Raw genomic sequence first — 22303 nt, forward strand, 5'->3', positions numbered from 1 at the left:
ATGTAAGGGACAAGTGAACCAGATTGTGGTCAGAACGGCCCAGTGGGGGGAGGGGTGATGAACTATATGCGTCCTTGGTGTTCACATACATTAAATCCAAAGTTCTATTGTCTATCTGGTGTGGCATTTCACATACTGAGTGAAGGTTGGGAGAGTGGAGGACAGGGAAGCATGATTAAAGTCACCGGAGATTAGTAGCAGGGACTGGGGGTGCGATGTCTGAAGCTTTGACACTGTAGTGTGTAAGAGCTCACAGGCTGCAGCAGCATCGGCTGCCGGGGGGATGTACACAGTTATCGCAATAATGTGTGAGAATTCCCTCGGGAGGTATGAGTAATATGGCCGAATGCTAACCGCTAGCAGTTCAATGTTTTTACTGCAGTACTGCTCTTTTTTCCTGATGTGCCCCGGGTTACACCATCTGTCATTTACAAACATCGCTATACCCCCTCCTTTCCTCTTACTGCTCTCCTTGGCTTTCCTGTCCACTCTCACGAGTTGAAATCCGTCCAGAGCGACATGTGAGTCCAGTGAGAGTTCATTCAGCCAAGTCTCTGTGAAGCACATAAGGCTACACTCCCGGTACTCCCTCTGCAGCCTGGTTAGCATCGTTAGCTCATCCATCTTATTAGGGAGAGATCTTACGTTTCCCATGATGACAGACGGTATGCATGGTTTATACCATCTTTTCTTGCTGGCATTCACTTCCTGGTCTGTTCTGCTGTGTATAAATAGGCAGTTCTCAGAAGGGGACTTTGCCAGAATGTCTTGTCTGTTTCTCACGGCATCTCTGTGCCATTTTTTGCTTCCTGGATTTTTGCTCTCTGTTTTGCCTAGTCTTAGCCACAGTTTTTTGCACTCACGTTTTGTCATTTTTTCATGTTTTTGCACTGCGTTTTTGTCTCCAATTTTTGTCTGAACTATTTTTCATGTTTTTTCATATTAGCTCTTTGTCTACCTCATTGTTGTCTAGATTATTTTTGCTATTTTTGTTTGTTGACTCTTTTTTGGACTTTAATTAAATCATTCTTTATTCATCGGATTTTCTGGTTTGTGTTCTGCTATTGGATCCTAACTCACCACATCTCGCCACCCTTAACAGTAGGTGTGAATGTGAGTGTGAATGGTTGTTTGTCTCTCTGTGTCAGACCTGCGATGATTTGGCGATTTGTCCAGGGTGTACCCTGCCTCTCACCCATAGTCAGCTGAGATAGGCTCCAGCTTGCCCGTGACCCTGCACAGGATAAGCGGTTAAGGATAATGGGTGGATGGATGGTAAATAAATCAGCATAATAAATGTGCAATATATTAGAGGTACCACGCACTGATTTTTTTTTAGCTGTAAATGAAATTATATGATTGTACTGTGATGAAACACATCAACGTTGGTGTTAATATTGACAAAATTACCATTTTTATAAAAATCAGCATTTTATGGGCTGAAAATGGCTCAAAACACTATCTACTGGTTAAGATCATTCTGAACCTTGCAAGGCTGATACTGACATAGAGTTGACTGTTTGGTACTTCTCAACATCACAATTTTTATTTAAAAAAAAAGAATGTTGAGGCCCACTAATCAGAGGTGAGTGGGCCGACTCCCCCAGCCCTTGCCCTTGAGTGGGAGTTTGTGAAACCTTGCTCATTTTCAAATATAACCTGAATGAGACTCTTCTATCATGACCCAGAGGCCACAGGAACAGATTGGACCCAATGATCAACTACTAGAAATGAACTGAGGCATACCTGATGAGTAGGCTCGTGAGAAGAACAGGCAAGAAGAAGGTGCAGCTGCACAGTCCAAAAATCTCTCAGCAAAATCCCAGGAAGATGGAATGAGGGCAGTGTAACAGATGATAATAATCCCAGGAGAAGATGGAGCCAGAAAAACAGAGTCCTGAGTCAAAGCCCCAGTCACAAATCCCAAAAATTGGCAGACAAAAATCTTAGTCCAAAAAGCATAATCCAAGTCAGGATACAGAATGTGAACATGAACTTTAACTTACAGTGAGTATTAATCTCCATTGTCTAATTCTCCTTGGTGTGTTGATATAGAGTGGCTAATAGCAAATGTGTAGCAGGTGTGCTAACGCAGCTCAGGGAGAACGGGGAAAACGCTGAGTAGAGCACAAAGGCACAGGTCAGAATTTGGAAGTTCTGGGCTTCGCAGTCCAAAAATCATCAGTGACGTCTTCATTCACTGGAGTTTTCACACCTCCACTTCTCCAGCCCTTTGGCCACTTTTTAGCATTTTTCAAAATTATGCAGTGGGTGGAGTTAGGCTCGGAGCTGGGAGTGAAGTTACTCTTTAAATCTTTGTATAACATTAATGAGGGGCGGCACGGTGGTGTAGTGGTTAGCACTGTCGCCTCACAGCAAGAAGGTCCTGGGTTCGAGCCCCGGGGCCGGCGAGGGCCCTTCTGTGTGGAGTTTGCATGTTCTCCCCGTGTCCACGTGGGTTTCCTCCGGGTGCTCCGGTTTCCCCCACAGTCCAAAGACATGCAGGTTAGGTTAACTGGTGACTCTAAATTGACCGTAGGTGTGAATGTGAGTGCGAATGGTTGTCTGTGTCTATGTGTCAGCCCTGTGATGACCTGGCGACTTGTCCAGGGTGTACCCCGCCTTTCGCCCGTAGTCAGCTGGGATAGGATCCAGCTTGCCTGCGACCCTGTAGAACAGGATAAAGCGGCTACAGATAATGAGATGAGATGAGATAACATTAATGATATCAGTTTAATGATATACCAGTTGTTAAAATGCACTTGTGTTGGTCTTCTGAGTGGTGCAACAGAAAAGCATTCACCCTAACTTTGGGTGATCCAAATCCCAACGATGAATTCAAACTCTGACAATGACAGCTATCCCAAAGCTAAGTGAGCAAAATTGGCTGTGACTGTGTAGTCTCTACGTATTCTCCCCCCTCCCCCTGTCAATCACAATGACACTAGTAACCAGTCATAGGTATCTGTGAGCTCCTGTATGTGGAAGAGGGCAGACAGTGCCTTCCTCCGAGATGCAGTTGGCTGACTTCACGTGTCTTGGAGGAAGTGCATGACGTATGTTGTAGGGAAGAACTGGAAATGAGCCAAATGACCAAAATATAGAGAAAATTTTATAAATGCCATCCTGTGGATGAGCTGTCAGCTCAACTGAAATAATTGATTCTGAAACTGAGAGTGTGCAGTGTGGAAATTCATGAAAGTTTAATGATGATGGAAATGAGTCAGGATCTTAACTAATACTCAGTTATTAATAATAATAATAATAATAATAATAATAATAATAATGTCTGTTCTCTTGCTCAGGTGTTTAATGACCCGATCCATGGTCACATTGAGCTCCACCCCCTGCTGGTGAAGATCATTGACACTCCTCAGTTCCAGAGACTACGATACATTAAACAGCTGGGAGGAGCATACTTTGTGTTTCCTGGAGCTTCACACAACCGCTTTGAACACTCCATAGGGTGTGTGTGTGTGTGAGAATCTATGATATTACTGTGACCTGTAGTTTTTCCTTCACTCATAAATTCACTGTATGCTGGACACATGCACAAGATAACATCAATCCCTCTGAATCAGGTGTTGTATCATTAAAACAGGGACACACCCCTGTGGTGTTTACAACCCCGATTCCAAAAAAGTTGGGACAAAGTACAAATTGTAAATAAAAACGGAATGCAATGATGTGGAAGTTTCAAAATTCCATATTTTATTCAGAATAGAACATAGATGACATATCAAATGTTTAAACTGAGAAAAGGTATCATTTAAAGAGAAAAATGAGGTGATTTTAAATTTCATGACAACAACACATCTCAAAAAAGTTGGGACAAGGCCATGTTTACCACTGTGAGACATCCCCTTTTCTCTTTACAACAGTCTGTAAACGTCTGGGGACTGAGGAGACAAGTTGCTCAAGTTTAGGGATAGGAATGTTAACCCATTCTTGTCTAATGTAGGATTCGAGTTGCTCAACTGTCTTAGGTCTTTTTTGTCGTATCTTCCGTTTTATGATGCGCCAAATGTTTTCTATGGGTGAAAGATCTGGACTGCAGGCTGGCCAGTTCAGTACCCGGACCCTTCTCCTACGCAGCCATGATGCTGTAATTGATGCAGTGTGTGGTTTGGCATTGTCATGTTGGAAAATGCAAGGTCTTCCCTAAAAGAGACGTCGTCTGAATGGGAGCATATGTTGCTCTAGAACCTGGATATACCTTTCAGCATTGATGGTGTCTTTCCAGATGTGTAAGCTGCCCATGCCACATGCACTAATGCAACCCCATACCATCAGAGATGCAGGCTTCTGAACTGAGCGCTGATAACAACTTGGGTCGTCCTTCTCCTCTTTAGTCCGAATGACACGGCGTCCCTGATTTCCATAAAGAACTTCAAATTTTGATTCGTCTGACCACAGAACAGTTTTCCACTTTGCCACAGTCCATTTTAAATGAGCCTTGGCCCAGAGAAGACGTCTGCACTTCTGGATCATGTTTAGATACGGCTTCTTCTTTGAACGGTAGAGTTTTAGCTGGCAACAGTGGATGGCACGGTGAATTGTGTTCACAGATAATGTTCTCTGGAAATATTCCTGAGCCCATTTTGTGATTTCCAATACAGAAGCATGCCTGTATGTGATGCAGTGCCATCTAAGGGCCCGAAGATCACGGGCACCCAGTATGGTTTTCTGGCCTTGACCCTTACGCACAGAGATTCTTCCAGATTCTCTGAATCTTTTGATGATATTATGCACTGTAGATGATGATATGTTCAAACTCTTTGCAATTTTACACTGTCGAACTCCTTTCTGATATTGCTCCACTATTTGTCGGTGCAGAATTAGGGGGCTTGGTGATCCTCTTCCCATCTTTACTTCTGAGAGCCGCTGCCACTCCAAGATGCCCTTTTTATACCCAGTCATGTTAATGACCTATTGCCAATTGACCTATTGAGTTGCAATTTGCTCCTCCAGCTGTTCCTTTTTTGTACCTTTAACTTTTCCAGCCTGTTATTGCCCCTGTCCCAACTTTTTTGAGATGTGTTGCTGTCATGAAATTTCAAATGAGCCAATATTTGGCATGACATTTCAAAATGTCTCACTTTCGACATTTGATATGTTGTCTATGTTCTATTGTGAATACAATATCAGTTTTTGAGATTTGTAAATTATTGCATTCCATTTTTATTTACAATTTGTACTTTGTCCCAACTTTTTTGGAATCGGGGTTGTACTACTGTTAGTTCATTTGTTATTTAGCTCGTCTTGTCTTCTTCCGCTTATCTGGGACCGGGTCGCGGAGGCAGCAGTCTAAGCATGGAAGCCCAAACTTCCCTTTCCCCAGACACCTCGGCCAGCTCCTCGGGAAGAACACCGAGGCGTTCCCAGTCCAGCCGAGAGACATAGTCCCTCCAGCGTGTCCTGGGTCTTCCCCGGGGCCTCCTCCCGGGGGGACATGCCTGGAACACCTCCCCAGGGAGGCGTCCAGGAGGCATCCGAAAAAGATGCCCGAGCCACCTCAGCTGGTTCCTCTCGATGTGGAGGAGCAGCGGCTCTACTCCGAGCTCCTCCCGAGTGACTGTGCTTCTCACCCTATCTCTAAGGGAGCACCCAGCCACCCTGCGAAGGAAACTCATTTCAGCCACTTGTATCCGTGATCTTGTTCTTTCAGTCATCACCCAAAGCTCATGACCATAGGTGAGAGTCGGAACGTAGATCGACCGGTAAATTGAGAGCTTCGCCTTTTGGCTCAGCTCCTTCTTTACCACGATGGACCGGTAAAGCGACCGCATCACTGCAGAGGCTGCACCGATCCACCTGTCGATCTCACGCTCCATCCTTCCCTCACTCTTGAACAAGATCCCGAGATACTTAAACTCCTCCACTTGAGGCAGGACTTCTCCACCAACCTGGAGAGGGCAAGCCACCCTTTTCTGGTAGAGAACCATGGCCTCGGACTTGGAGGTGCTGATTCTCATCCCAACTGCTTCACACTCGACTGCAAACCACCCCAGTGCATGCTGAAGGTCCTGGTTTGAAGAAGCCAACAGGACAACATCATCCGCAAAAAGCAGAGATGAAATCCTGTGGTTCCCAAACAGGATTCCTTCCGGCCCCTGGCTGCGCCTAGAAATTCTGTCCATAAAAATTATGAACAGAACCGGTGACAAAGGGCAGCCCTGCCGGAGTCCAACATGCACTGGGAACAGGTCTAACTTACTGCCGGCAATGCGAACCAGACTCCTGCTCCGTTCGTACAGGGACCGGACAGCCCTTAGCAAAGAGCCCCGAACCCCATACTCCCGAAGCACCCCCCACAGAATACCACGGGGGACACGGTCGAATGCCTTCTCCAGATCCACAAAGCACATGTGGACTGGTTGGGCAAACTCCCATGAACCCTCGAGCACCCTATGAAGGGTATAGAGCTGGTCCAGTGTTCCGCGACCAGGACGAAAACCGCATTGTTCCTCCTGGATCCAAGGTTCGACTATTGGTCGAATTCTCCTCTCCAGTACCCTGGAGTAAACTTTCCCTGGGAGGCTGAGAAGTGTGATTCCCCTATAATTGGAGCACACTCTCCGGTCCCCTTTCTTAAAAAGAGGGACCACCACCCCAGTCTGCCACTCCAGAGGCACCGTCCCCGACCGGCACGCGATGTTGCAGAGGCGTGTCAACCAAGACAGCCCCACAACATCCAGAGACTTGAGATACTCAGGGCGGATCTCATCCACCCCCGGTGCCTTGCCACCGAGGAGCTTGCAAACCACCTCAGTGACTTCGGCTTGGGTAATGGACGAGTCCACCTCTGAGTCAGCCTCAGTCTCCTCAGTGGAAGACATGACGGTGGGATTGAGGAGATCCTCAAAGTATTCCTTCCACCGCCCAACAATGTCCCCAGTCGAGGTCAACAGCTCCCCACCCGCACTGTAAACAGTGTTGGCAGAGTACTGCTTCCCCCTCCTGAGGCGCCGGACGGTTTGCCAGAATTTCTTCGAGGCCGACCGATAGTCCTTCTCCATGGCCTCCCCGAACTCCTCCCAGTTCCAAGTTTTTGCCTCTGCAACTGCCCGAGCTGCAGCACGCCTGGCCTGCCGATACCTGTCAGCTGCCTCAGGAGTCCTGGAGGTCAACATGGCCCGATAGGACTCCTTCTTCAGCTTGACAGCATCCCTTACTTCCGGTGTCCACCACCGGGTTCGGGGATTGCCGCCACGACAGGCACCGGAGACCTTGCGGCCACAGCTCCGAACAGCTGCGTCCACAATGGAGGTAGAGAACATGGTCCACTCAGACTCAATGTCCCCCACCTCCCTCGGAAGCTGGGAAAAGCTCTCCCGGAGGTGGGAGTTAAAGACCTCCCCAACAGAGTGCTCGGCCAGACGTTCCCAGCAGACCCTCACCATACATTTGGGCCTGCCAGGTCTGTCCAGCTTCCTCCTCTGCCAGTGGATCCAACTCACCACCAGGTGGTGATCAGTTGACAGCTCAGCCCCTCTCTTCACCCGAGTGTCCAAGACATAGGGCCGGAGATCGGATGAAACGACTACAAAGTCGATCATCGACCTCTGACCTAAGGTGTCCTGGTGCCACGTGCACTTATGGACACCCCTATGCTCGAACATGGTGTTCGTTATGGACAAACCGTGACTAGCACAGAAGTCCAATAACAAAACACCACTCGGGTTCAGATCGGGGAGGCCGTTCCTCCCAACCACGCCCCTCCAGGTGTCACTGTCGTCTCCCACGTGAGCATTGAAGTCCCCCAGTAGCACAATGGAGTCCCCAGTCTGAGCACCCCTCAGTACCTCTCCCAGGGACTCCAAGAAGGCCGGATACTCTATACTGCTATTTGGCCCGTAGGCACAAACAACAGCAAGAGCCCTCTCCCCAATCCGAAGGCGCAGAGAGGCGACCCTCTTGTTCACTGGGGTAAACTCCAACACATGGCGGCTGAGCTGGGGAGCTATAAGCAAGCCCACACCAGCCTGCCGCCGCTCACCACGGGCGACTCCAGAGAAGTGGAAAGTCCAGCCCCTCTCGAGGAGCTGGGTTCCAGAGCCCAAGCTGTGCGTGGAGGTGAGCCCGACTATCTCTAGCCGGTACCTCTCAACCTCCCGCACAAGCTCAGGCTCCTTCCCCCCCAGCGAAGTGACATTCCATGTCCCAACAGCCAGCTGCTGTGTCCGGGGATCAGGTCGTCGAGGCCCCTGCCTTCGACTGCCACCCAATCCACACTGCACCAAACCCCTACTGCTACCTCTGTGGGTGGTGAACCCACAGGAGGTCGGGCCCACGTCACCTCTTCGGGCTGAGCCCGGCCAGGCCCCATGGGCAAAGGCCTGGCCACCAAGCGCTCGCATACGAGCCCCAACCCCGGGCCTGGCTCCAGGGTGGGGCCCCGGCTGCGTCCTACCGGGCGACGTCACGGTCCTGGATTTTTTCTCCATAGGGGTTTTTTTGGTGAACTGCTCTTGGTCTGGCCTGTCACCTAGGACCTGTCTGCCTTGGGAAACCCTAACAGGGGCATAATGCCCCCGACAACATAGCTCCTAGGATCATTCAAGCACACAAACCCCTCCACCACAATAAGGTGGCAGTTCTAGGAGGGGGTTATTTAGCTCGTTAGTGAATTTAAGACAAGAAGTGAGAGAGTGATGATGTCCCACGTGATGTGGGGACTAAATAAGACAAAGTAGTAAATGTGATAAAGAAGTCAGACAGTTGTATATATTTGATGAAATTAAAATGTTGACTCTTGTGTGTTTTTCAGTGTTGCGCATTTAGCAGGCTGTCTCCTTAAATCTCTGAGGGACAACCAACCAGAGCTAGAGATCACCGAAAGAGACATCCTGTGTGTTCAAATCGCTGGCTTGTGCCATGACTTGGGTGAAAACACACACACACACACACACACACACACACACTGTTCTTCATTGTAAATCATTGTAGATGGTCTTTGCACATTATTTATGTTTCATAATGCGCCACTTTTAAGCAGTTGTGTTTTCACATTGACAAACTCATGTGTGTTCCTCTTCTGTTTCTGTCTGTAATATACTGTAAGTAAAGCATGTAAAAAGTGAGTCTGTTTAGTGTAAAACATTACTGTTCATTTCAAGCACATCTCAGAGTCGAGTGTAAGAATATAAGAATTCAGGAATATAGTTCATAGTGTAGGGACGAGCTGTAGTTTCGGTACTTCATGTTAAAGAACACATCATTAATTTCACAGAAAAACAAGAATAAGAAATACTTTTTAAATTGTTTACAATTTTCCACAGGTCACGGCCCATTTTCTCATCTGTTTGACAGCTTGTTTATAGCAAAGGTCCGTCCTGACCTGAAATGGAAGGTAAGAACTGAAGCGGTGCATAAACGCTGACCACAGCATCATTCCTGCCTCTCAGGATAGAGACAAAAACAACTCTGTTTTTAAAGATAGATTTTGCTCTTGGAGCAAGAAAATGTGAGCCACACATGCTGCCTGTCAGTTTGGGCAACCATGGCAACAGCTTCTCTCAGACTATGGATCTGACTGTTAATAAGAACAGTCATGAAAATGTTTGCTACAGGACGGAGTAACAGGCGATTCTCCTTGGTCCAAAACAGGAGCCTGTAAATACAGCTCCGTCTTCCCAATGGAACAGACTTTATCTCTGCTCAGAAAGGTTATCTAGTCAACATACTCACACATGCACACTATTTTGTCACATCAATTTACAGCAATATGTATGTGTGGAAAGTTCCTCGGATTTAGAGTTGTTGAATGTAGTTCATGTCTCTGAGGTTGCCAGATCTTCAGAAGTGTCTGAGATGGAGTTTTCAAGAGCATTTAGACCACCACCTTTAAACATAAACACACCTTTAAACCTGGAAAAATACAGACTGAAGAATGAACTTAGTGGGTTTTTTTTCATCTTCACTGTCAAATGTTTTATGATGTAACATAAAAGCAAGAGGCCATTTAAAACTGAAGAATAATACTGAAGACTAATATGATGATTATATGAATGAGAAGATGGTGAGTGTTGAAATAAATCTAATAGGAGTCTAGTGTTAATGAGTCCAATATTAGTAAGAATCTTGTGATATGTTACGTATCATCTTACAGGGGTTACGATTCAGTTTACTGTGATACTGTAAGCAAGGTGATATACTGCAACTTTTAAAATCTAATTTTGAAGAACACTGTCATCGTATAAAGAACACACTACTATATGCTTAAAATCTGAACAAAAGAAGTTTACTGAAGTCTACTCAAAATGAAGTGACTTTCAGTTGTTTGTTCAGTTCTCCGTTCATTCAGTTCTTCCACGTAAGGGCGAGATGGCAGCGATATCCAGTTTAGAAATCAGACGGCTGCTCCACTCATTCACTTTTCTTCATACTGTGCATTTCGCCATTACTGCTGGGCTCAGGCAATTACTAAAACCCGGGATGGAACAGGATGTCACCGGTTTTAGCAACAACTGCGTGGAGGTCACTGCCCGAGCAATATGTTCCGTCCAGTTCCGTCCCGGGTTTTAGCAACAACCCTCGGCTCACTCCAGGAGGACTGGTGCAACTGAACTCCCTTTCCTTTGAAAATAAATAAATAAATACTTTCCTTTTCTTCATCTCATCTCATTATCTGTAGCCGCTTTATCCTGTTCTACAGGGTCGCAGGCAAGCTGGAGCCTATCCCAGCTGACTACAGGCGAAAGGCGGGGTACACCCTGGACAAGTCGCCAGGTCATCACAGGGCTGACACACAGACACAGACAACCACTTTCCTTTTCTTGTTTTTTTTATTTAATTGTTGTTACTGCACCCTCTTTCAATACGGGCTTATAGCCAACGCTCCTCAACAGATCAGAGGTCTCGTATGAGTCTTCAGTAAAATGTGCAGAGCAGAGGAGAGACCACTTCGTAGGCGCCCAATGTGCCCGTGAACTTCTCGCAAAATGCGTCCAAATCTTTGCATTTTGAACATTCTTGGGCCATGAATGCAACGTAAATCCACCTTCTGTCATGTTGCTGCACCAGCCAAAAACACATCTACGTGGCATGGCGATAAATTAGCTCAAAATGGAGGATCGGAGTTGCAGTCAGCTCTGTGTTTTAGTATAGCAGAAATGGCAACGAGACCAATAGACTTCCTGCGGTGGCATCACAGATTTCAAGGTCATTCACTCAGACCGCTACCTATATAAATCACTTTAATGGTAAAAATGACTATATTAGATTTATTGTTAACGTTTAAAACTATTCCTGTGCCATTCTTGAGGTCTCACGGCATTTATAAACGAAAGTGAGGCCATGGCTCTGCGTCTATGCTTTCAGCCTCTCTCTCACACAGCTTCAGTGTGAAGTATCATTCTCCATTTATCCAGTCATACAGAGCCCCGAATGCCCACCCGCCTGCCTGCCTCTAGTTTCCTGAACCTTTGGTACGTTTATCCGTTTAACTCTTTAGTCTGCTCTCTACCACTCTGTTTGCCGACTGATTGACCCCGACCTGCTTACTGACTACGAGTTTGCTTACTGATTTGACTCCGCTTCCTGTTTGCATCCCCAACTCTCCCCTGCACTTACATCCATGAGTGCCTGCATTCTGACAGCTAGTTTGCTTTCTTCTGGAAAAGGGTCACGTGATAGGACTGAAATGAATCAGGGAAGGACACACACACAAAAAAATAAAAATAAATCCCAGTAAGACCCATTCAGGAGCCAAATGTAGATGTCTGCATTATCATCTCATTCATCTCATTATCTCTAGCCGCTTTATCCTTCTACAGGGTTGCAGGCAAGCTGGAGCCTATCCCAGCTGACTACAGGCAAAAGGCGGGGTACACCCTGGACAAGTCGCCAGGTCATCACAGGGCTGACACATAGACACAGACAACCATTCACACTCACATTCACACCTACGCTCAATTTAGAGTCACCAGTTAACCTAACCTGCATGTCTTTGGACTGTGGGGGAAAACGGAGCACCCGGAGGAAACCCACGCGGACATGGGGAGAACATGCAAACTCCACACAGAAAGGCCCTCGCCGGCCACGGGGCTCGAACGCGGACCTTCTTGCTGTGAGGCGACAGTGCTAACCACTACACCACCATGCCGCCCCTGTGTTATCATTTCCAAAGATTTCTCTTCTTGTGTAAACACTCATATGAATGATTTATGAACTAAACTATTCATATTCATCTTGATAAAAACTTATAACAATCTCTGCCCTTTTGCTGATATGATATGTGGAAGATTTGTAAGACAAATAGGGCTTCGCAGCATTATGACCTCCACCAACTTCATTGGAGGTTATGTTTTCTCCTCCGTTTGTTTGTTTGTTCTCTTCTTCCCAACATAACTCTAAAAGTAGTGAACAGATTTTGATGAAATTCTGAGGAAAGGTGGGCCATGGGCCATGGAACAATTGATGAGATTTTGATGAAAATCTGAGTACGTGGTTTGGTGGAAGTGTGCATTTTACTGAGTGCCCTTCTAGGCAGCTATTGTTTTTATTCTCTTTTCATCAGTGAAACATCATTTGGACGATACCTGTGTCAGAAAACCTATAAAGCACGGAAACCACCTGCATGTGTACTATGTAATGCTTGTTTATTATGTTCAGTGTTACCCCTGTGTTTCCCTGCAGCATGAGACTGCGTCAGTGCAGATGTTTGACCACCTGGTGGAGAGGAATGAACTGAAAGATAAATTCACTCCTGATGACCTCAACTTTATCAAAGCACTAATTGACTCCACTGACTCACAAGATACAGTAGAGTTGTTTTTGTTTGTTTGTTTTTCATTTTCGTTTACTGTCTATGTTGAAACTGATTGAATAATCTCTTTTTCCATTAACAGAAGCACAAACACAAACGTAGAGAGGATTTCTTGTATGAGATTGTGGCAAATAAGAGAACCGGTATTGATGTGGATAAATGGGATTATTTCGCCAGGTGAGTCTGTCTTTAAGATACTTGGAAGGTGTATTAAAATTAAGGTACTAATGTTAATGTACATATTAACATTAACCTAGAGTGGAATTACATAAGTATACTTGTACCATATTGACATGAATAAAGGAAACTTATACATAATTTAAAGAAGGAACAAAAGTAACTGTTCACTAAAGTTAACTAGCTCTGGGCAACAACGGGCAGCAGTCACTAAAATACAATCGATAGACATAAATTAGCTAGCCATCTGAAGGGTCCTGAAAATAAAGTATTAAATATGACCTGAATTATACACAGGAGTCATCTGAGTAGTGAGCATGGTGGTTTCCTTGATACTTACTCATCTGAGGGAGCCTTTCCTTGCCACCGTCGCCACAGGCTTACTCATTGGGGATAGATTCGGGATAAAATTCACTCATGTTTAAAGTAATTCAAATTCTGTAAAGCTGCTTTGTGACAATGTTTATTGTTAAAAGTGCTATACAAATAAACTTGACTTACACAAGGAGTTTTGAGTTACAGCGTTGACTTCTATATCAACATATGACATTTTCTTTCCAAAGAAATAACCTCAAAATGGGACAAATTTTATATTTACAAAGCATTGTAATATATTTTCCATCTGAACAGAGACTCGTATCACCTGGGCATCCCGAATAGCTCAGACCACAACCGTTTCATCAAATTTGCCCGAGTGTGTGAGGTCGAGGGGAAGAAGTTCATCTGTGCCAGAGACAAGGTATGCTTATGGGTATCCTCACCTGTGATGCACCTTATTTTATATTTTTTTATACCCGAGGGGAAATTATGCTCTGCAGCTAACCCATCCAAAGCAGTGAACACACACACGCCCAGGGAGCAGTTGGGGGTTTGGTACCTCACTCAATGATGCTATGCCAATGGAGGGGAAAGTGCTGCTCATTCACTTTCTCTGCCCACACATTTTCCTGCTGTTCCAGGAATCAAACCTTTCGGTCCTAAACCTGCTTCTCTAAGCTTTAGGATATGGCCATGCTTTTGTCTTCAAAATTCAGATTTTGAAAAATGTCAAAATTCATTCTGATGTCTGAATATTTAATAAGATTATAACATGCAGCCGACACAAAGCTAAACTGATAGTGGTCCAGGGAATCACTGCTTATGGTCTAAATTTATGAATGTTGTTAGTGCAGTCCTTTGGGGCAGTACGGTGTTGCAGTGTTTAGCACTGTCACCTCACAGCAAGAAGGTTCCGGGTTCAAACCTCTTGGCTGACAGGGCCCTTTCTGTGTGGAGTTTGCATGTTCTCCTCATGTCTGCATGGGTTTCCTCTGGGTGCTCTGGTTTACCCCACAGTTCAAAGACATGCTGGTTAGGTAAAATACCCAGCCCTTGGGGTTGTACAAGCCAGTGCATACTTAGTGCTGGCCTCAAGCCCAGATAGACTGGGAAGGGTTGCATCAGGAAGGGCATCTGGTGTTAAAAAAAAATCTAAATCAAATATGCGGATCCAGATGATCTGCTGTGGTGACCTCTAATGTGAGCAGCCAAAAGAAGAAGAAGGTAGTGCAGTGCTTTGTAAACTCAGAGAGCCATCCAAACATTTCCAGAATAGGTGGTTAGCCACTGACACGGATCATTGAGGAAACGTAAGTATCATTACCATCAGTATTTGAATAGCTTGAAGAGAGTACATTTACATCAATATGCAGGAAGAGATTTGTTTTGCAAGTCAAAGAAGATAATTTAATATTTATCAAATGGTACACTTAATGCACATTCTCTTTTCTCCAGGAAGTCCATGATTTATATGAGATGTTTCACACAAGACACTGTCTACACCGCAGAGCCTATCAGCACACTGTGACCAAAATAATCGAGGAAATGTGAGTATCGTTACATCAATATTTGAATTAAACCAGTACTAATATAGCTGTATAGCTGGCCTAGTGGTTAGCATGTTCACCTCTCGATCGGGAGGTCACAAGTTCTACTCACAGTCAGGTCATACCAAAGACCATCCTAAAAATGGTACCTACTGCCCCCCACTCTAACCCTAACTGTATAGGTGAGAGGCCGAGGGCTATGGAAACGGAGATCGGTGCCGGCCAATGCCCCTTAAGGGCCTGATTAGTACTCTCTTGCAAAGAGAGGTGGAAGGATATAATTAATTATCCAGTATGATATCTGCCAGGTCTGGTATGATGGCTTTCAGTGTGTCACAGTAGTGACTTAAAGCTTCCTGTTTTCAAAGAGGATGACCTTAAACCTGAGATAACATGACTTGTAATTCCTGATAATGAGGGGGTTGAAGTTCTTTACCCCTGTCTACTGAAGAAGATATGGACTATGTGAAGGATTGAAGATGTTTGAGCATGTCTTCAATATCTCACTTAACAGCTAATGCCTGCTGCTGTACTGCTGCAGATTTTTGTGTTGTGGGCAATAGTTTACAACAATTAAAACCCCTGCCTGTTGGTAGAGCAATCCTCTCAGCCCAACCTTTGATACCTTGATGTGAAGAATAAAAGGCATTGTTGCTCCACTTCTACCTTTTCCTCAGTCTGTGTCTTCAGAGAAGTGGAAAAGTTAAGGATAAAACACCTCTAGTACCTTGCCAACACAAGAAAAACTTGTACCTTGGTCTTAGTAATAGGTTGTGTTTTGTCAAGCCCTTTGAACCACAACATTGTCCAGATACATTTCGGAATGCAATGGAGTGACTCGTGATATCTGTGAGCTACTGAAGGTTGCTGGTGCTCTATAGAGGCTGAAGGGCAGACTCTGGTATTGCCAGAGACCATTTGGCAGGCTAGAGGCTGTTAAGAGGTAGTTTTTCAGGACACCAGGAGAGCTTGAGAGATGGATCTATCCATCCATTATCTGTAGCCACTTATCTTGTTCTACAGGGTTGCAGGCAAGCTGGAGCCTATCCCAGCTGACTATGGGCAGGAGGCGGGGTACACCCTGGACAAGTTGCCAGGTTATCGCAGGGCTGACACAGAAACAAACAACCATTCACACTCACATTCATGCCTACAGTCAATTTAGAGCCACCAATTAACCTAATCTGCATGTCTTTGGACTGTGGGGGAAACCGGAGCACCCAGAGGAAGCCCATGCAAACACGGGGAGAACATGCAAACTCCACACAGAAAGGCCCTCACCGGCCACTGGGCTCGAGCCCAGGACCTTCTTGCTGTGAGGCGACAGCGCTAACCACTACACCACCGTGCCGCCCCATGGGGATCTACAGTCTCTTAAATGACCTTCTGCGCTTGTGGCATGGGAAATATACTGCTGATAATGGTAACAAATCCTGAAATAGTCTCAATAATGTATATTTAAAAAGCGAAGTGTTGGACACCTTGTTCAGCTGTCAGGAATTATTGCAAAATTGGAATGTTTCATCCAATTTGGGCATAATGACAATGGGAGCCTCATTGTCCAGAGACTCATCAGACCAGAGACTGGTGGACTCCACTATGACTTCCAGCTGGTATGTTCTCTACATCTTTTCTATAGGCCTCAACTATCCAGTAGGGCTGAGTCAAAGAAAACTATTCACAGTATTTTGATGAAGATGTGGAAGAGGTGGATTTGGCCACAAACAGTGATAAAGACATTCTGAAACAGATCTGCAAATTCATGTACCTCAGGCCAAATGTGGCCATGGCCTCATCATGTCTGTTCCAATATGTCCAAATGATGGTTGATACTGGTATGTAGGTTATTTTACAAAAAAGTTGCCAGGTGCTTAAAATTGGCTGATCCAATTTAACTTGAACTTCACCTTTGCTGCTTAAACCAGTTTGTGCATGTACCTTTGTACCAATATATCATCTTACTCCAGTGATGGCTCTCTGATTTTTTTATGATGCCATAGAACTATAGAGGGATGGTCAGATTTTACTGTCACACATGCAGCTGCAATTTCCATATAGCTGGGATATAAACTACAAAATAACCACATTGTAGGATAACAGAAGCCTTGGTGAAGGCCAATCCTCACATTAAGATTGAGGGATCCTCCGGAAGGACTTGTAAAATATCAGAGACCATAGATGACATGGAGGCCTACACCAAGCTCACAGGTCAGTTAATTAGCCTTTAATTGACATGTTCTGATTATCAGTTGCACAATTATATACAGTTATTAGTGTTAGTCAATCAAGACCTAAGTGTTTGAAAATCCAAGCCATAATTGGATCTAAATTGAGAAGCCAACAACCCATTGCATGATGATATAAGTAATATATTGATATAAAGTATATCATGAATTACAGCTGGGAAGTGGCCAAGGTTCGTTAACAGCTAAAATACCAACAGATGTGAACAGTTCCAAATAAACATTCTGTTGCAGTAACATCATAGTGGTATTGCAAACTATAGCAGATCTTATTTTATTCCCAAAATATTTGTTTGAATTGCATATAATAATTTTGCAGTTCAGTACAACACTTACACCTCAATCTGGTTAATGAACAAAATGCTAACTGCTCTTGTGACGTACACCTCTAATTATGTTATTTTAAGTGTTCACAAACTCACAGTTTTGGTTGAATTTTGTCAAATATTGTATAACTGATTATCCGTACAAGCATAACTCCTGCACACACATAACTTTAATTTGCTATGGTGTGTAAGTTTACAATGACTTATCGATGTGTCCTCCTTACCCTTCCATAGACCACATTTTTGAGCAGATTCTGTACTCCTCTGATCCAAACCTGGCTGAAGCGCAGTCCATCCTGGAGAAGATCATCCACAGACGCTTGTATAAGTCTGTGGGACAAACAAGACCTCAAAAAAATCTTACAGGGTCAAAGGTCAGAGGTCACAACCTTTAGTTATCTATTTACCATTATCAGTTAAGTCAGAGTTGTACATCATAAAACCTTCATTTTTATGGGTTAATGGCCCAATCAGCAGTTAGCTTAGAAAAATAGCACACTACATAAATCACCATGTTAGCCTTTGGCTTTAACTGATAATAAGCAGTGGCTAAATAGGAAAAAAATTGAGTAATATCCCCCCCAAAAAAAAAAATCTAATTGGAATAATGGCTAATGTCCCCAATTTTACATGCATTCTACTGCTTTCCTTATACAGTCGAACAAAATATTTTAAGGCCCCATCCAATGATGGAGTTCATTGATGGACTCCTCTGAGTAACACTTATTCAATCCACTCTTCAGGGCCTCGAAACATTAGGGGTTAGGAGGGGGCTCAGTGTGGAGTATATGTTTCTGGTTAAACCCTGTTTGAGCAAAATGGAACCAGGAACTCTGGTACTATGGTCAAGCACAGTGTTTTGTCCACAATAGAAAAATTAACAACCTGAAGTTACATGTGTTTGGTATAACTTTGCAGATGATGATTTATTTATTTTAGGAAGAGTTGGATCAGATACGCCGAGAATTGGCTAAGTCCAGACCTGATGGCACTGATGTTGAACTGACATGTGAAGATTTCATTGTCAATGTATGTAAATAAACACCTAATTAATTATTTTACACTTTCATAATAACAATTTTAGAATCTGGAATTCATTTTTAATAATGATCTGGCAGGTATTTGCTATAGATTATGGCATGAAGGACAAAAACCCCATGGACAACGTCTATTTCTACAGAAAGACTGACCCCACCAAAGCCATTGAAATCCCCAAAGAAGAGGTACATATCAAGTGTCATTTCTGAAAAAAAAGGCTCCATTACACTTCACACAAACATCTGTTGGGTCACTTTTACAAAACTTTTACAGGAGCAGATCAAAACTCTACTTTAACAGCTATTAGCAAAGGCTGATCTACTTTACTAACACGGCACTCATTTATCTTTATCTTTAAGATATTTCATTTATATGTTATTGATATCAGTCATATTCATGTGCAACGAGTGAGAATCTTTATACCATCAAAATATATTCTACTTGAATCTGCCATAAAAGCCATGTATCACTGGATTCCAATCAGTGGTATGTGTTGGTGGATTCAGTGCTGTTCACAGAAAACTACATTTTAATGAAATTTTAGGGTAACCCAGGCTTCTCATCATGCAGTATTAAAGCAATCACCCATAGCTGGATCTAAGTTACTGGTCTTGAGCACCTTGGCTTAAGTTCCGAGGCTTAAGTTCCTGGACTACACTTCATGGGCTCAGTTTCCTGGGTTGAGGTTCTTGAACACACGATCTTAGACTGTAATTCATGGGTTCAGGTTCCTTGGTTCAATTAGTCAGGCTGTAGCTACTGGACTAAAATTCCTGGACTCAAGTTCTTGGACAAATTAATTTAAGATCGGGTTCATGTTTGACGTCTTATGTGCTTTTTGCAGGTGTCCATCCTGCTGCCTGAAACCTTTTCTGAGAAACGCATCAGAGTTTATTGTAAGCAACCAGATAAACTGGAAGCTGCAAAGAAATACTTTGAGCAGTGGTGTAAGAAGAAGAACTTGACACCAGGTAACACTCACCTCCTGCAGTGTGTGTGTGTGTGTGTGTGTGTGTGCCCTACTCTTGTTTCTGTGAATGTTAAAGTTAGTATTGTGATAAACGTTCACCAAAAATATGAGCACAAATACAACTTCACGCACGACACTACGAAAGTCATTTATTCTGGTCAGTGATTCTTAAAATGACTCCTGAGCCCCTGTTAGAAACAGGAAGTGTCTTCATGTAGTGGCTTAAAGACATGCACACTGTTCCAGTCTTGGAAAATGACTCTGTGTGTGTGTGTGTGTGTGTGTGTAGGGTTCTGGAGCCACAAATAACTGATGTAACTCATGACTGATTCTAAAGCCAAGGGGAGTGGAGGAGCTGGAGAAACCAGACATCTGGGAAAAACAGCACTGAAGCCCCCTGCTGGTGTAACCGCTGTCTGCATTCTGTTGTGTTTCTGTGACAAAGACCGACACTTTCTCAGTGTTTGAATGCACTTTTATTGCCTGTAAGACAGCAAGGAAACCCACTGGTTGGTCACGTTCATATACAGCAGTCTCTCGGCACAGCTTCATGGGAAGAAGTTAGCAAATATTAGCTTAGCCTTTGAGCTAAGGTAGCTAACTATCGTATCAATATGTAACAACAATACACAACCAATTTGACTCATTCTGCTAAGTGCAATGTGTTCGCCACCTTCTTAAGTATAATATAATTTTAGCTGTGTTATTGCATTACGTTATTTTCACAGTTTCAGTGCAGTCCTGTGCTTTGAGTAACCTACCATGGGCTCAATCCTCACGTACTGGTACTGAGGTAACGTCACAGCCAGTATTTATATGCTGAGGGGAGCCATGGCAACCAGTGAGTGTCCATGATACATATTGTATGTAACAGCAAATCTGATTGCTTGTCACCGTGTCAAGTGGAATCAACAGCTAAAATCTGTTACACTCCCCCCTGCTGAATTCCACTTGCACACAAAAAACAAAAATAGGCGAAGAAAGAAAAGAGAAAAAAAGAGAGAGAAAAAACAAACAAACAAACAAACAAACAAACATCTAACCAGGTGAGTGACACATCAGGCACTGAACATAAGTGCAACCCCGAACAATAAAACAACAACAAAGAAAACAAAAACATCACATATAAGAATATATACAGTAGGGGAGAGCGGGGTAAGATGAGCCAGGGGGTAAGATGAGCCACCCCCTGTTTCTAAGAAACAGTAAACAAATGTGACCATGTGACCACATTCAAAGGGGGGCGGGACCATTTACTTACACTTGTGGAGAGGAGCACCACATGTCAAACTAGGTGAGGGAGATATTCATAAAAATGTGTTTTTGTGCTTTCTAAGTCAATTCCATGTTTGTCCACAGTGAAGGTGATTTAGAGAAGACAAAAGTAGAATAATATTTAGACACATTAGGGTTAAGTTAGTGGCTTTCTAAGCTATGATATGAATGCTAATAAAAATAATTTTGATTAGCCTAATCCCCTTTATTAGCATTTTTCTACAAAATGGTGGCCACGGGGTAAGATGAGCCATTAGATGTGGGGCAAGTTGAGCCACTGGCTCAACTTACCCCATTGGTGGCTGAGCTTACCCAATATGGATGACACTTAAGTTTTCACATTTGCTGGTCATATATGACAACAACAACAAATAAACAAACAAATAAATAACGTTAATATAAATAATATGTTTAAAACGTTTTTAATAAATAAAATAATGCCCTCTGTTATTACAGGTGTGCATGATGCCACACTCATACAAAAGAAAAACAGACAGGGCCGCACAGTCCCGTGCAGTTTTGGAGAGAGCCGCAGAGGAAGTCAGGAAAGGCAGGCCTATTCGGGCTGTGGCGAGGGATATGCATTTGGACAGGATGACTCTGACTAGGTTCATTGAAAAGATAAAGAATGGAGAGGTAGAGACAGGTTATACCAAGTTGGTGAAAGTGCATTTCTTCATTGGCCAGATAATCAAATTGGATGTCTTCGAAATAGAGGCAAGATTTCTCAAAAGAAGCCGGTCATGCCATGGCTCTGCAAGAAAGCCAACCTTTGTCTTCAAAGAGAAAGATGAGGCTGTCCTGTCAAGACAGGATATTGTGAAAAAATTTCCCCGCCCCTTTACTGTTGGGGGGACAGCACGGAGGGAGAGGCAAATGGTGTTCCCTTGCAATTTGAACGCTTGGAACATTGAATAATGATGAAATGATTGATGGAATGATTGCTGCATGTTTTAGCAATGTTTTAACCTACTGAAAGAAATAAGATTTTTTGGCACTGCTCTACTGTTTTAGTAATTTCTATAATATAGTATATCTCTCATTCCCTCTCTAACCATCCCTCTTTCTATCTATCTATGCATATCTCTCTCTCTATCCATCTATCTATCCCTCCCTATCCCATCTCGTTCTATCACCTCTCTCTTCATCTCCCCTTCTCTATGCAACGGCCCTATCCCCCACTTGATTGACTTGACTTGATTCATTGATTGCATTTCTAATAATAAAAGTTGTTTACTTTGTTAACCTAACATGTTTTGTGTTGGCTCAATTTACCCCACACAGTGGCTCATCTTACCCCGTGCATGGGGTAAGTTGAGCCACTTGACATTTTTTTTTCAAGAGGTAATATCACTCTAACCATAAGAGCTTATCAATTGTTTTTTGCTCAGATAGTAACAGTACACTTTGAAATTTGGTATGGTGTGTAGACTGGAAGCAAAAATGGCTTTAACATGTAGTTATGATGAAAAATGTAAAAAGTGGCTCATCTTACCCCGCTCTCCCCTATACCTCAGGGGAAAAAAAACGATAGAGGAAGCCAACACCATGAAGTCACATGTAACCCAGTCAGGAGACTATTCTCTGAAAGAATTAGAGGAGAAAGAGGCTGGCCAAACCCCCAAAACCATCTTGGGTAA

The 22303-nt window shown here is 43.9% G+C and overlaps 1 protein-coding gene across 6 annotated transcripts in view; it reads left to right on the forward strand.

The window, feature by feature from the left end:
- The window catches only part of LOC132883345 (deoxynucleoside triphosphate triphosphohydrolase SAMHD1-like), a 31508-nt gene extending 9625 nt beyond the window's left edge, over positions 1–21883 (forward strand). For 4 of the 6 annotated variants that reach the window (XM_060916866.1, XM_060916850.1, XM_060916856.1 and 1 more), the window contains 13 exons: positions 3306–3466; positions 8771–8886; positions 9282–9352; positions 12640–12765; positions 12852–12946; positions 13577–13685; positions 14720–14811; positions 16904–17019; positions 17615–17754; positions 18320–18409; positions 18499–18603; positions 19263–19389; positions 19678–21883. In XM_060916866.1, coding sequence (XP_060772849.1) covers positions 3306–3466; positions 8771–8886; positions 9282–9352; positions 12640–12765; positions 12852–12946; positions 13577–13685; positions 14720–14811; positions 16904–17019; positions 17615–17754; positions 18320–18409; positions 18499–18603; positions 19263–19389; positions 19678–19697 — 1368 coding nt within the window. In that variant the 3' untranslated portion in view covers positions 19698–21883. The remainder of the gene's footprint in view (positions 1–3305; positions 3467–8770; positions 8887–9281; positions 9353–12639; positions 12766–12851; positions 12947–13576; positions 13686–14719; positions 14812–16903; positions 17020–17614; positions 17755–18319; positions 18410–18498; positions 18604–19262; positions 19390–19677) is intronic. The other 2 variants (XR_009654307.1, XM_060916889.1) reach the window with 2 other exon arrangements.
- The last annotated feature ends 420 nt before the right edge of the window (positions 21884–22303 follow it).

Source organism: Neoarius graeffei, chromosome 1 (assembly GCF_027579695.1).
Source record: "Neoarius graeffei isolate fNeoGra1 chromosome 1, fNeoGra1.pri, whole genome shotgun sequence".
Taxonomy (NCBI): domain Eukaryota; kingdom Metazoa; phylum Chordata; class Actinopteri; order Siluriformes; family Ariidae; genus Neoarius; species Neoarius graeffei.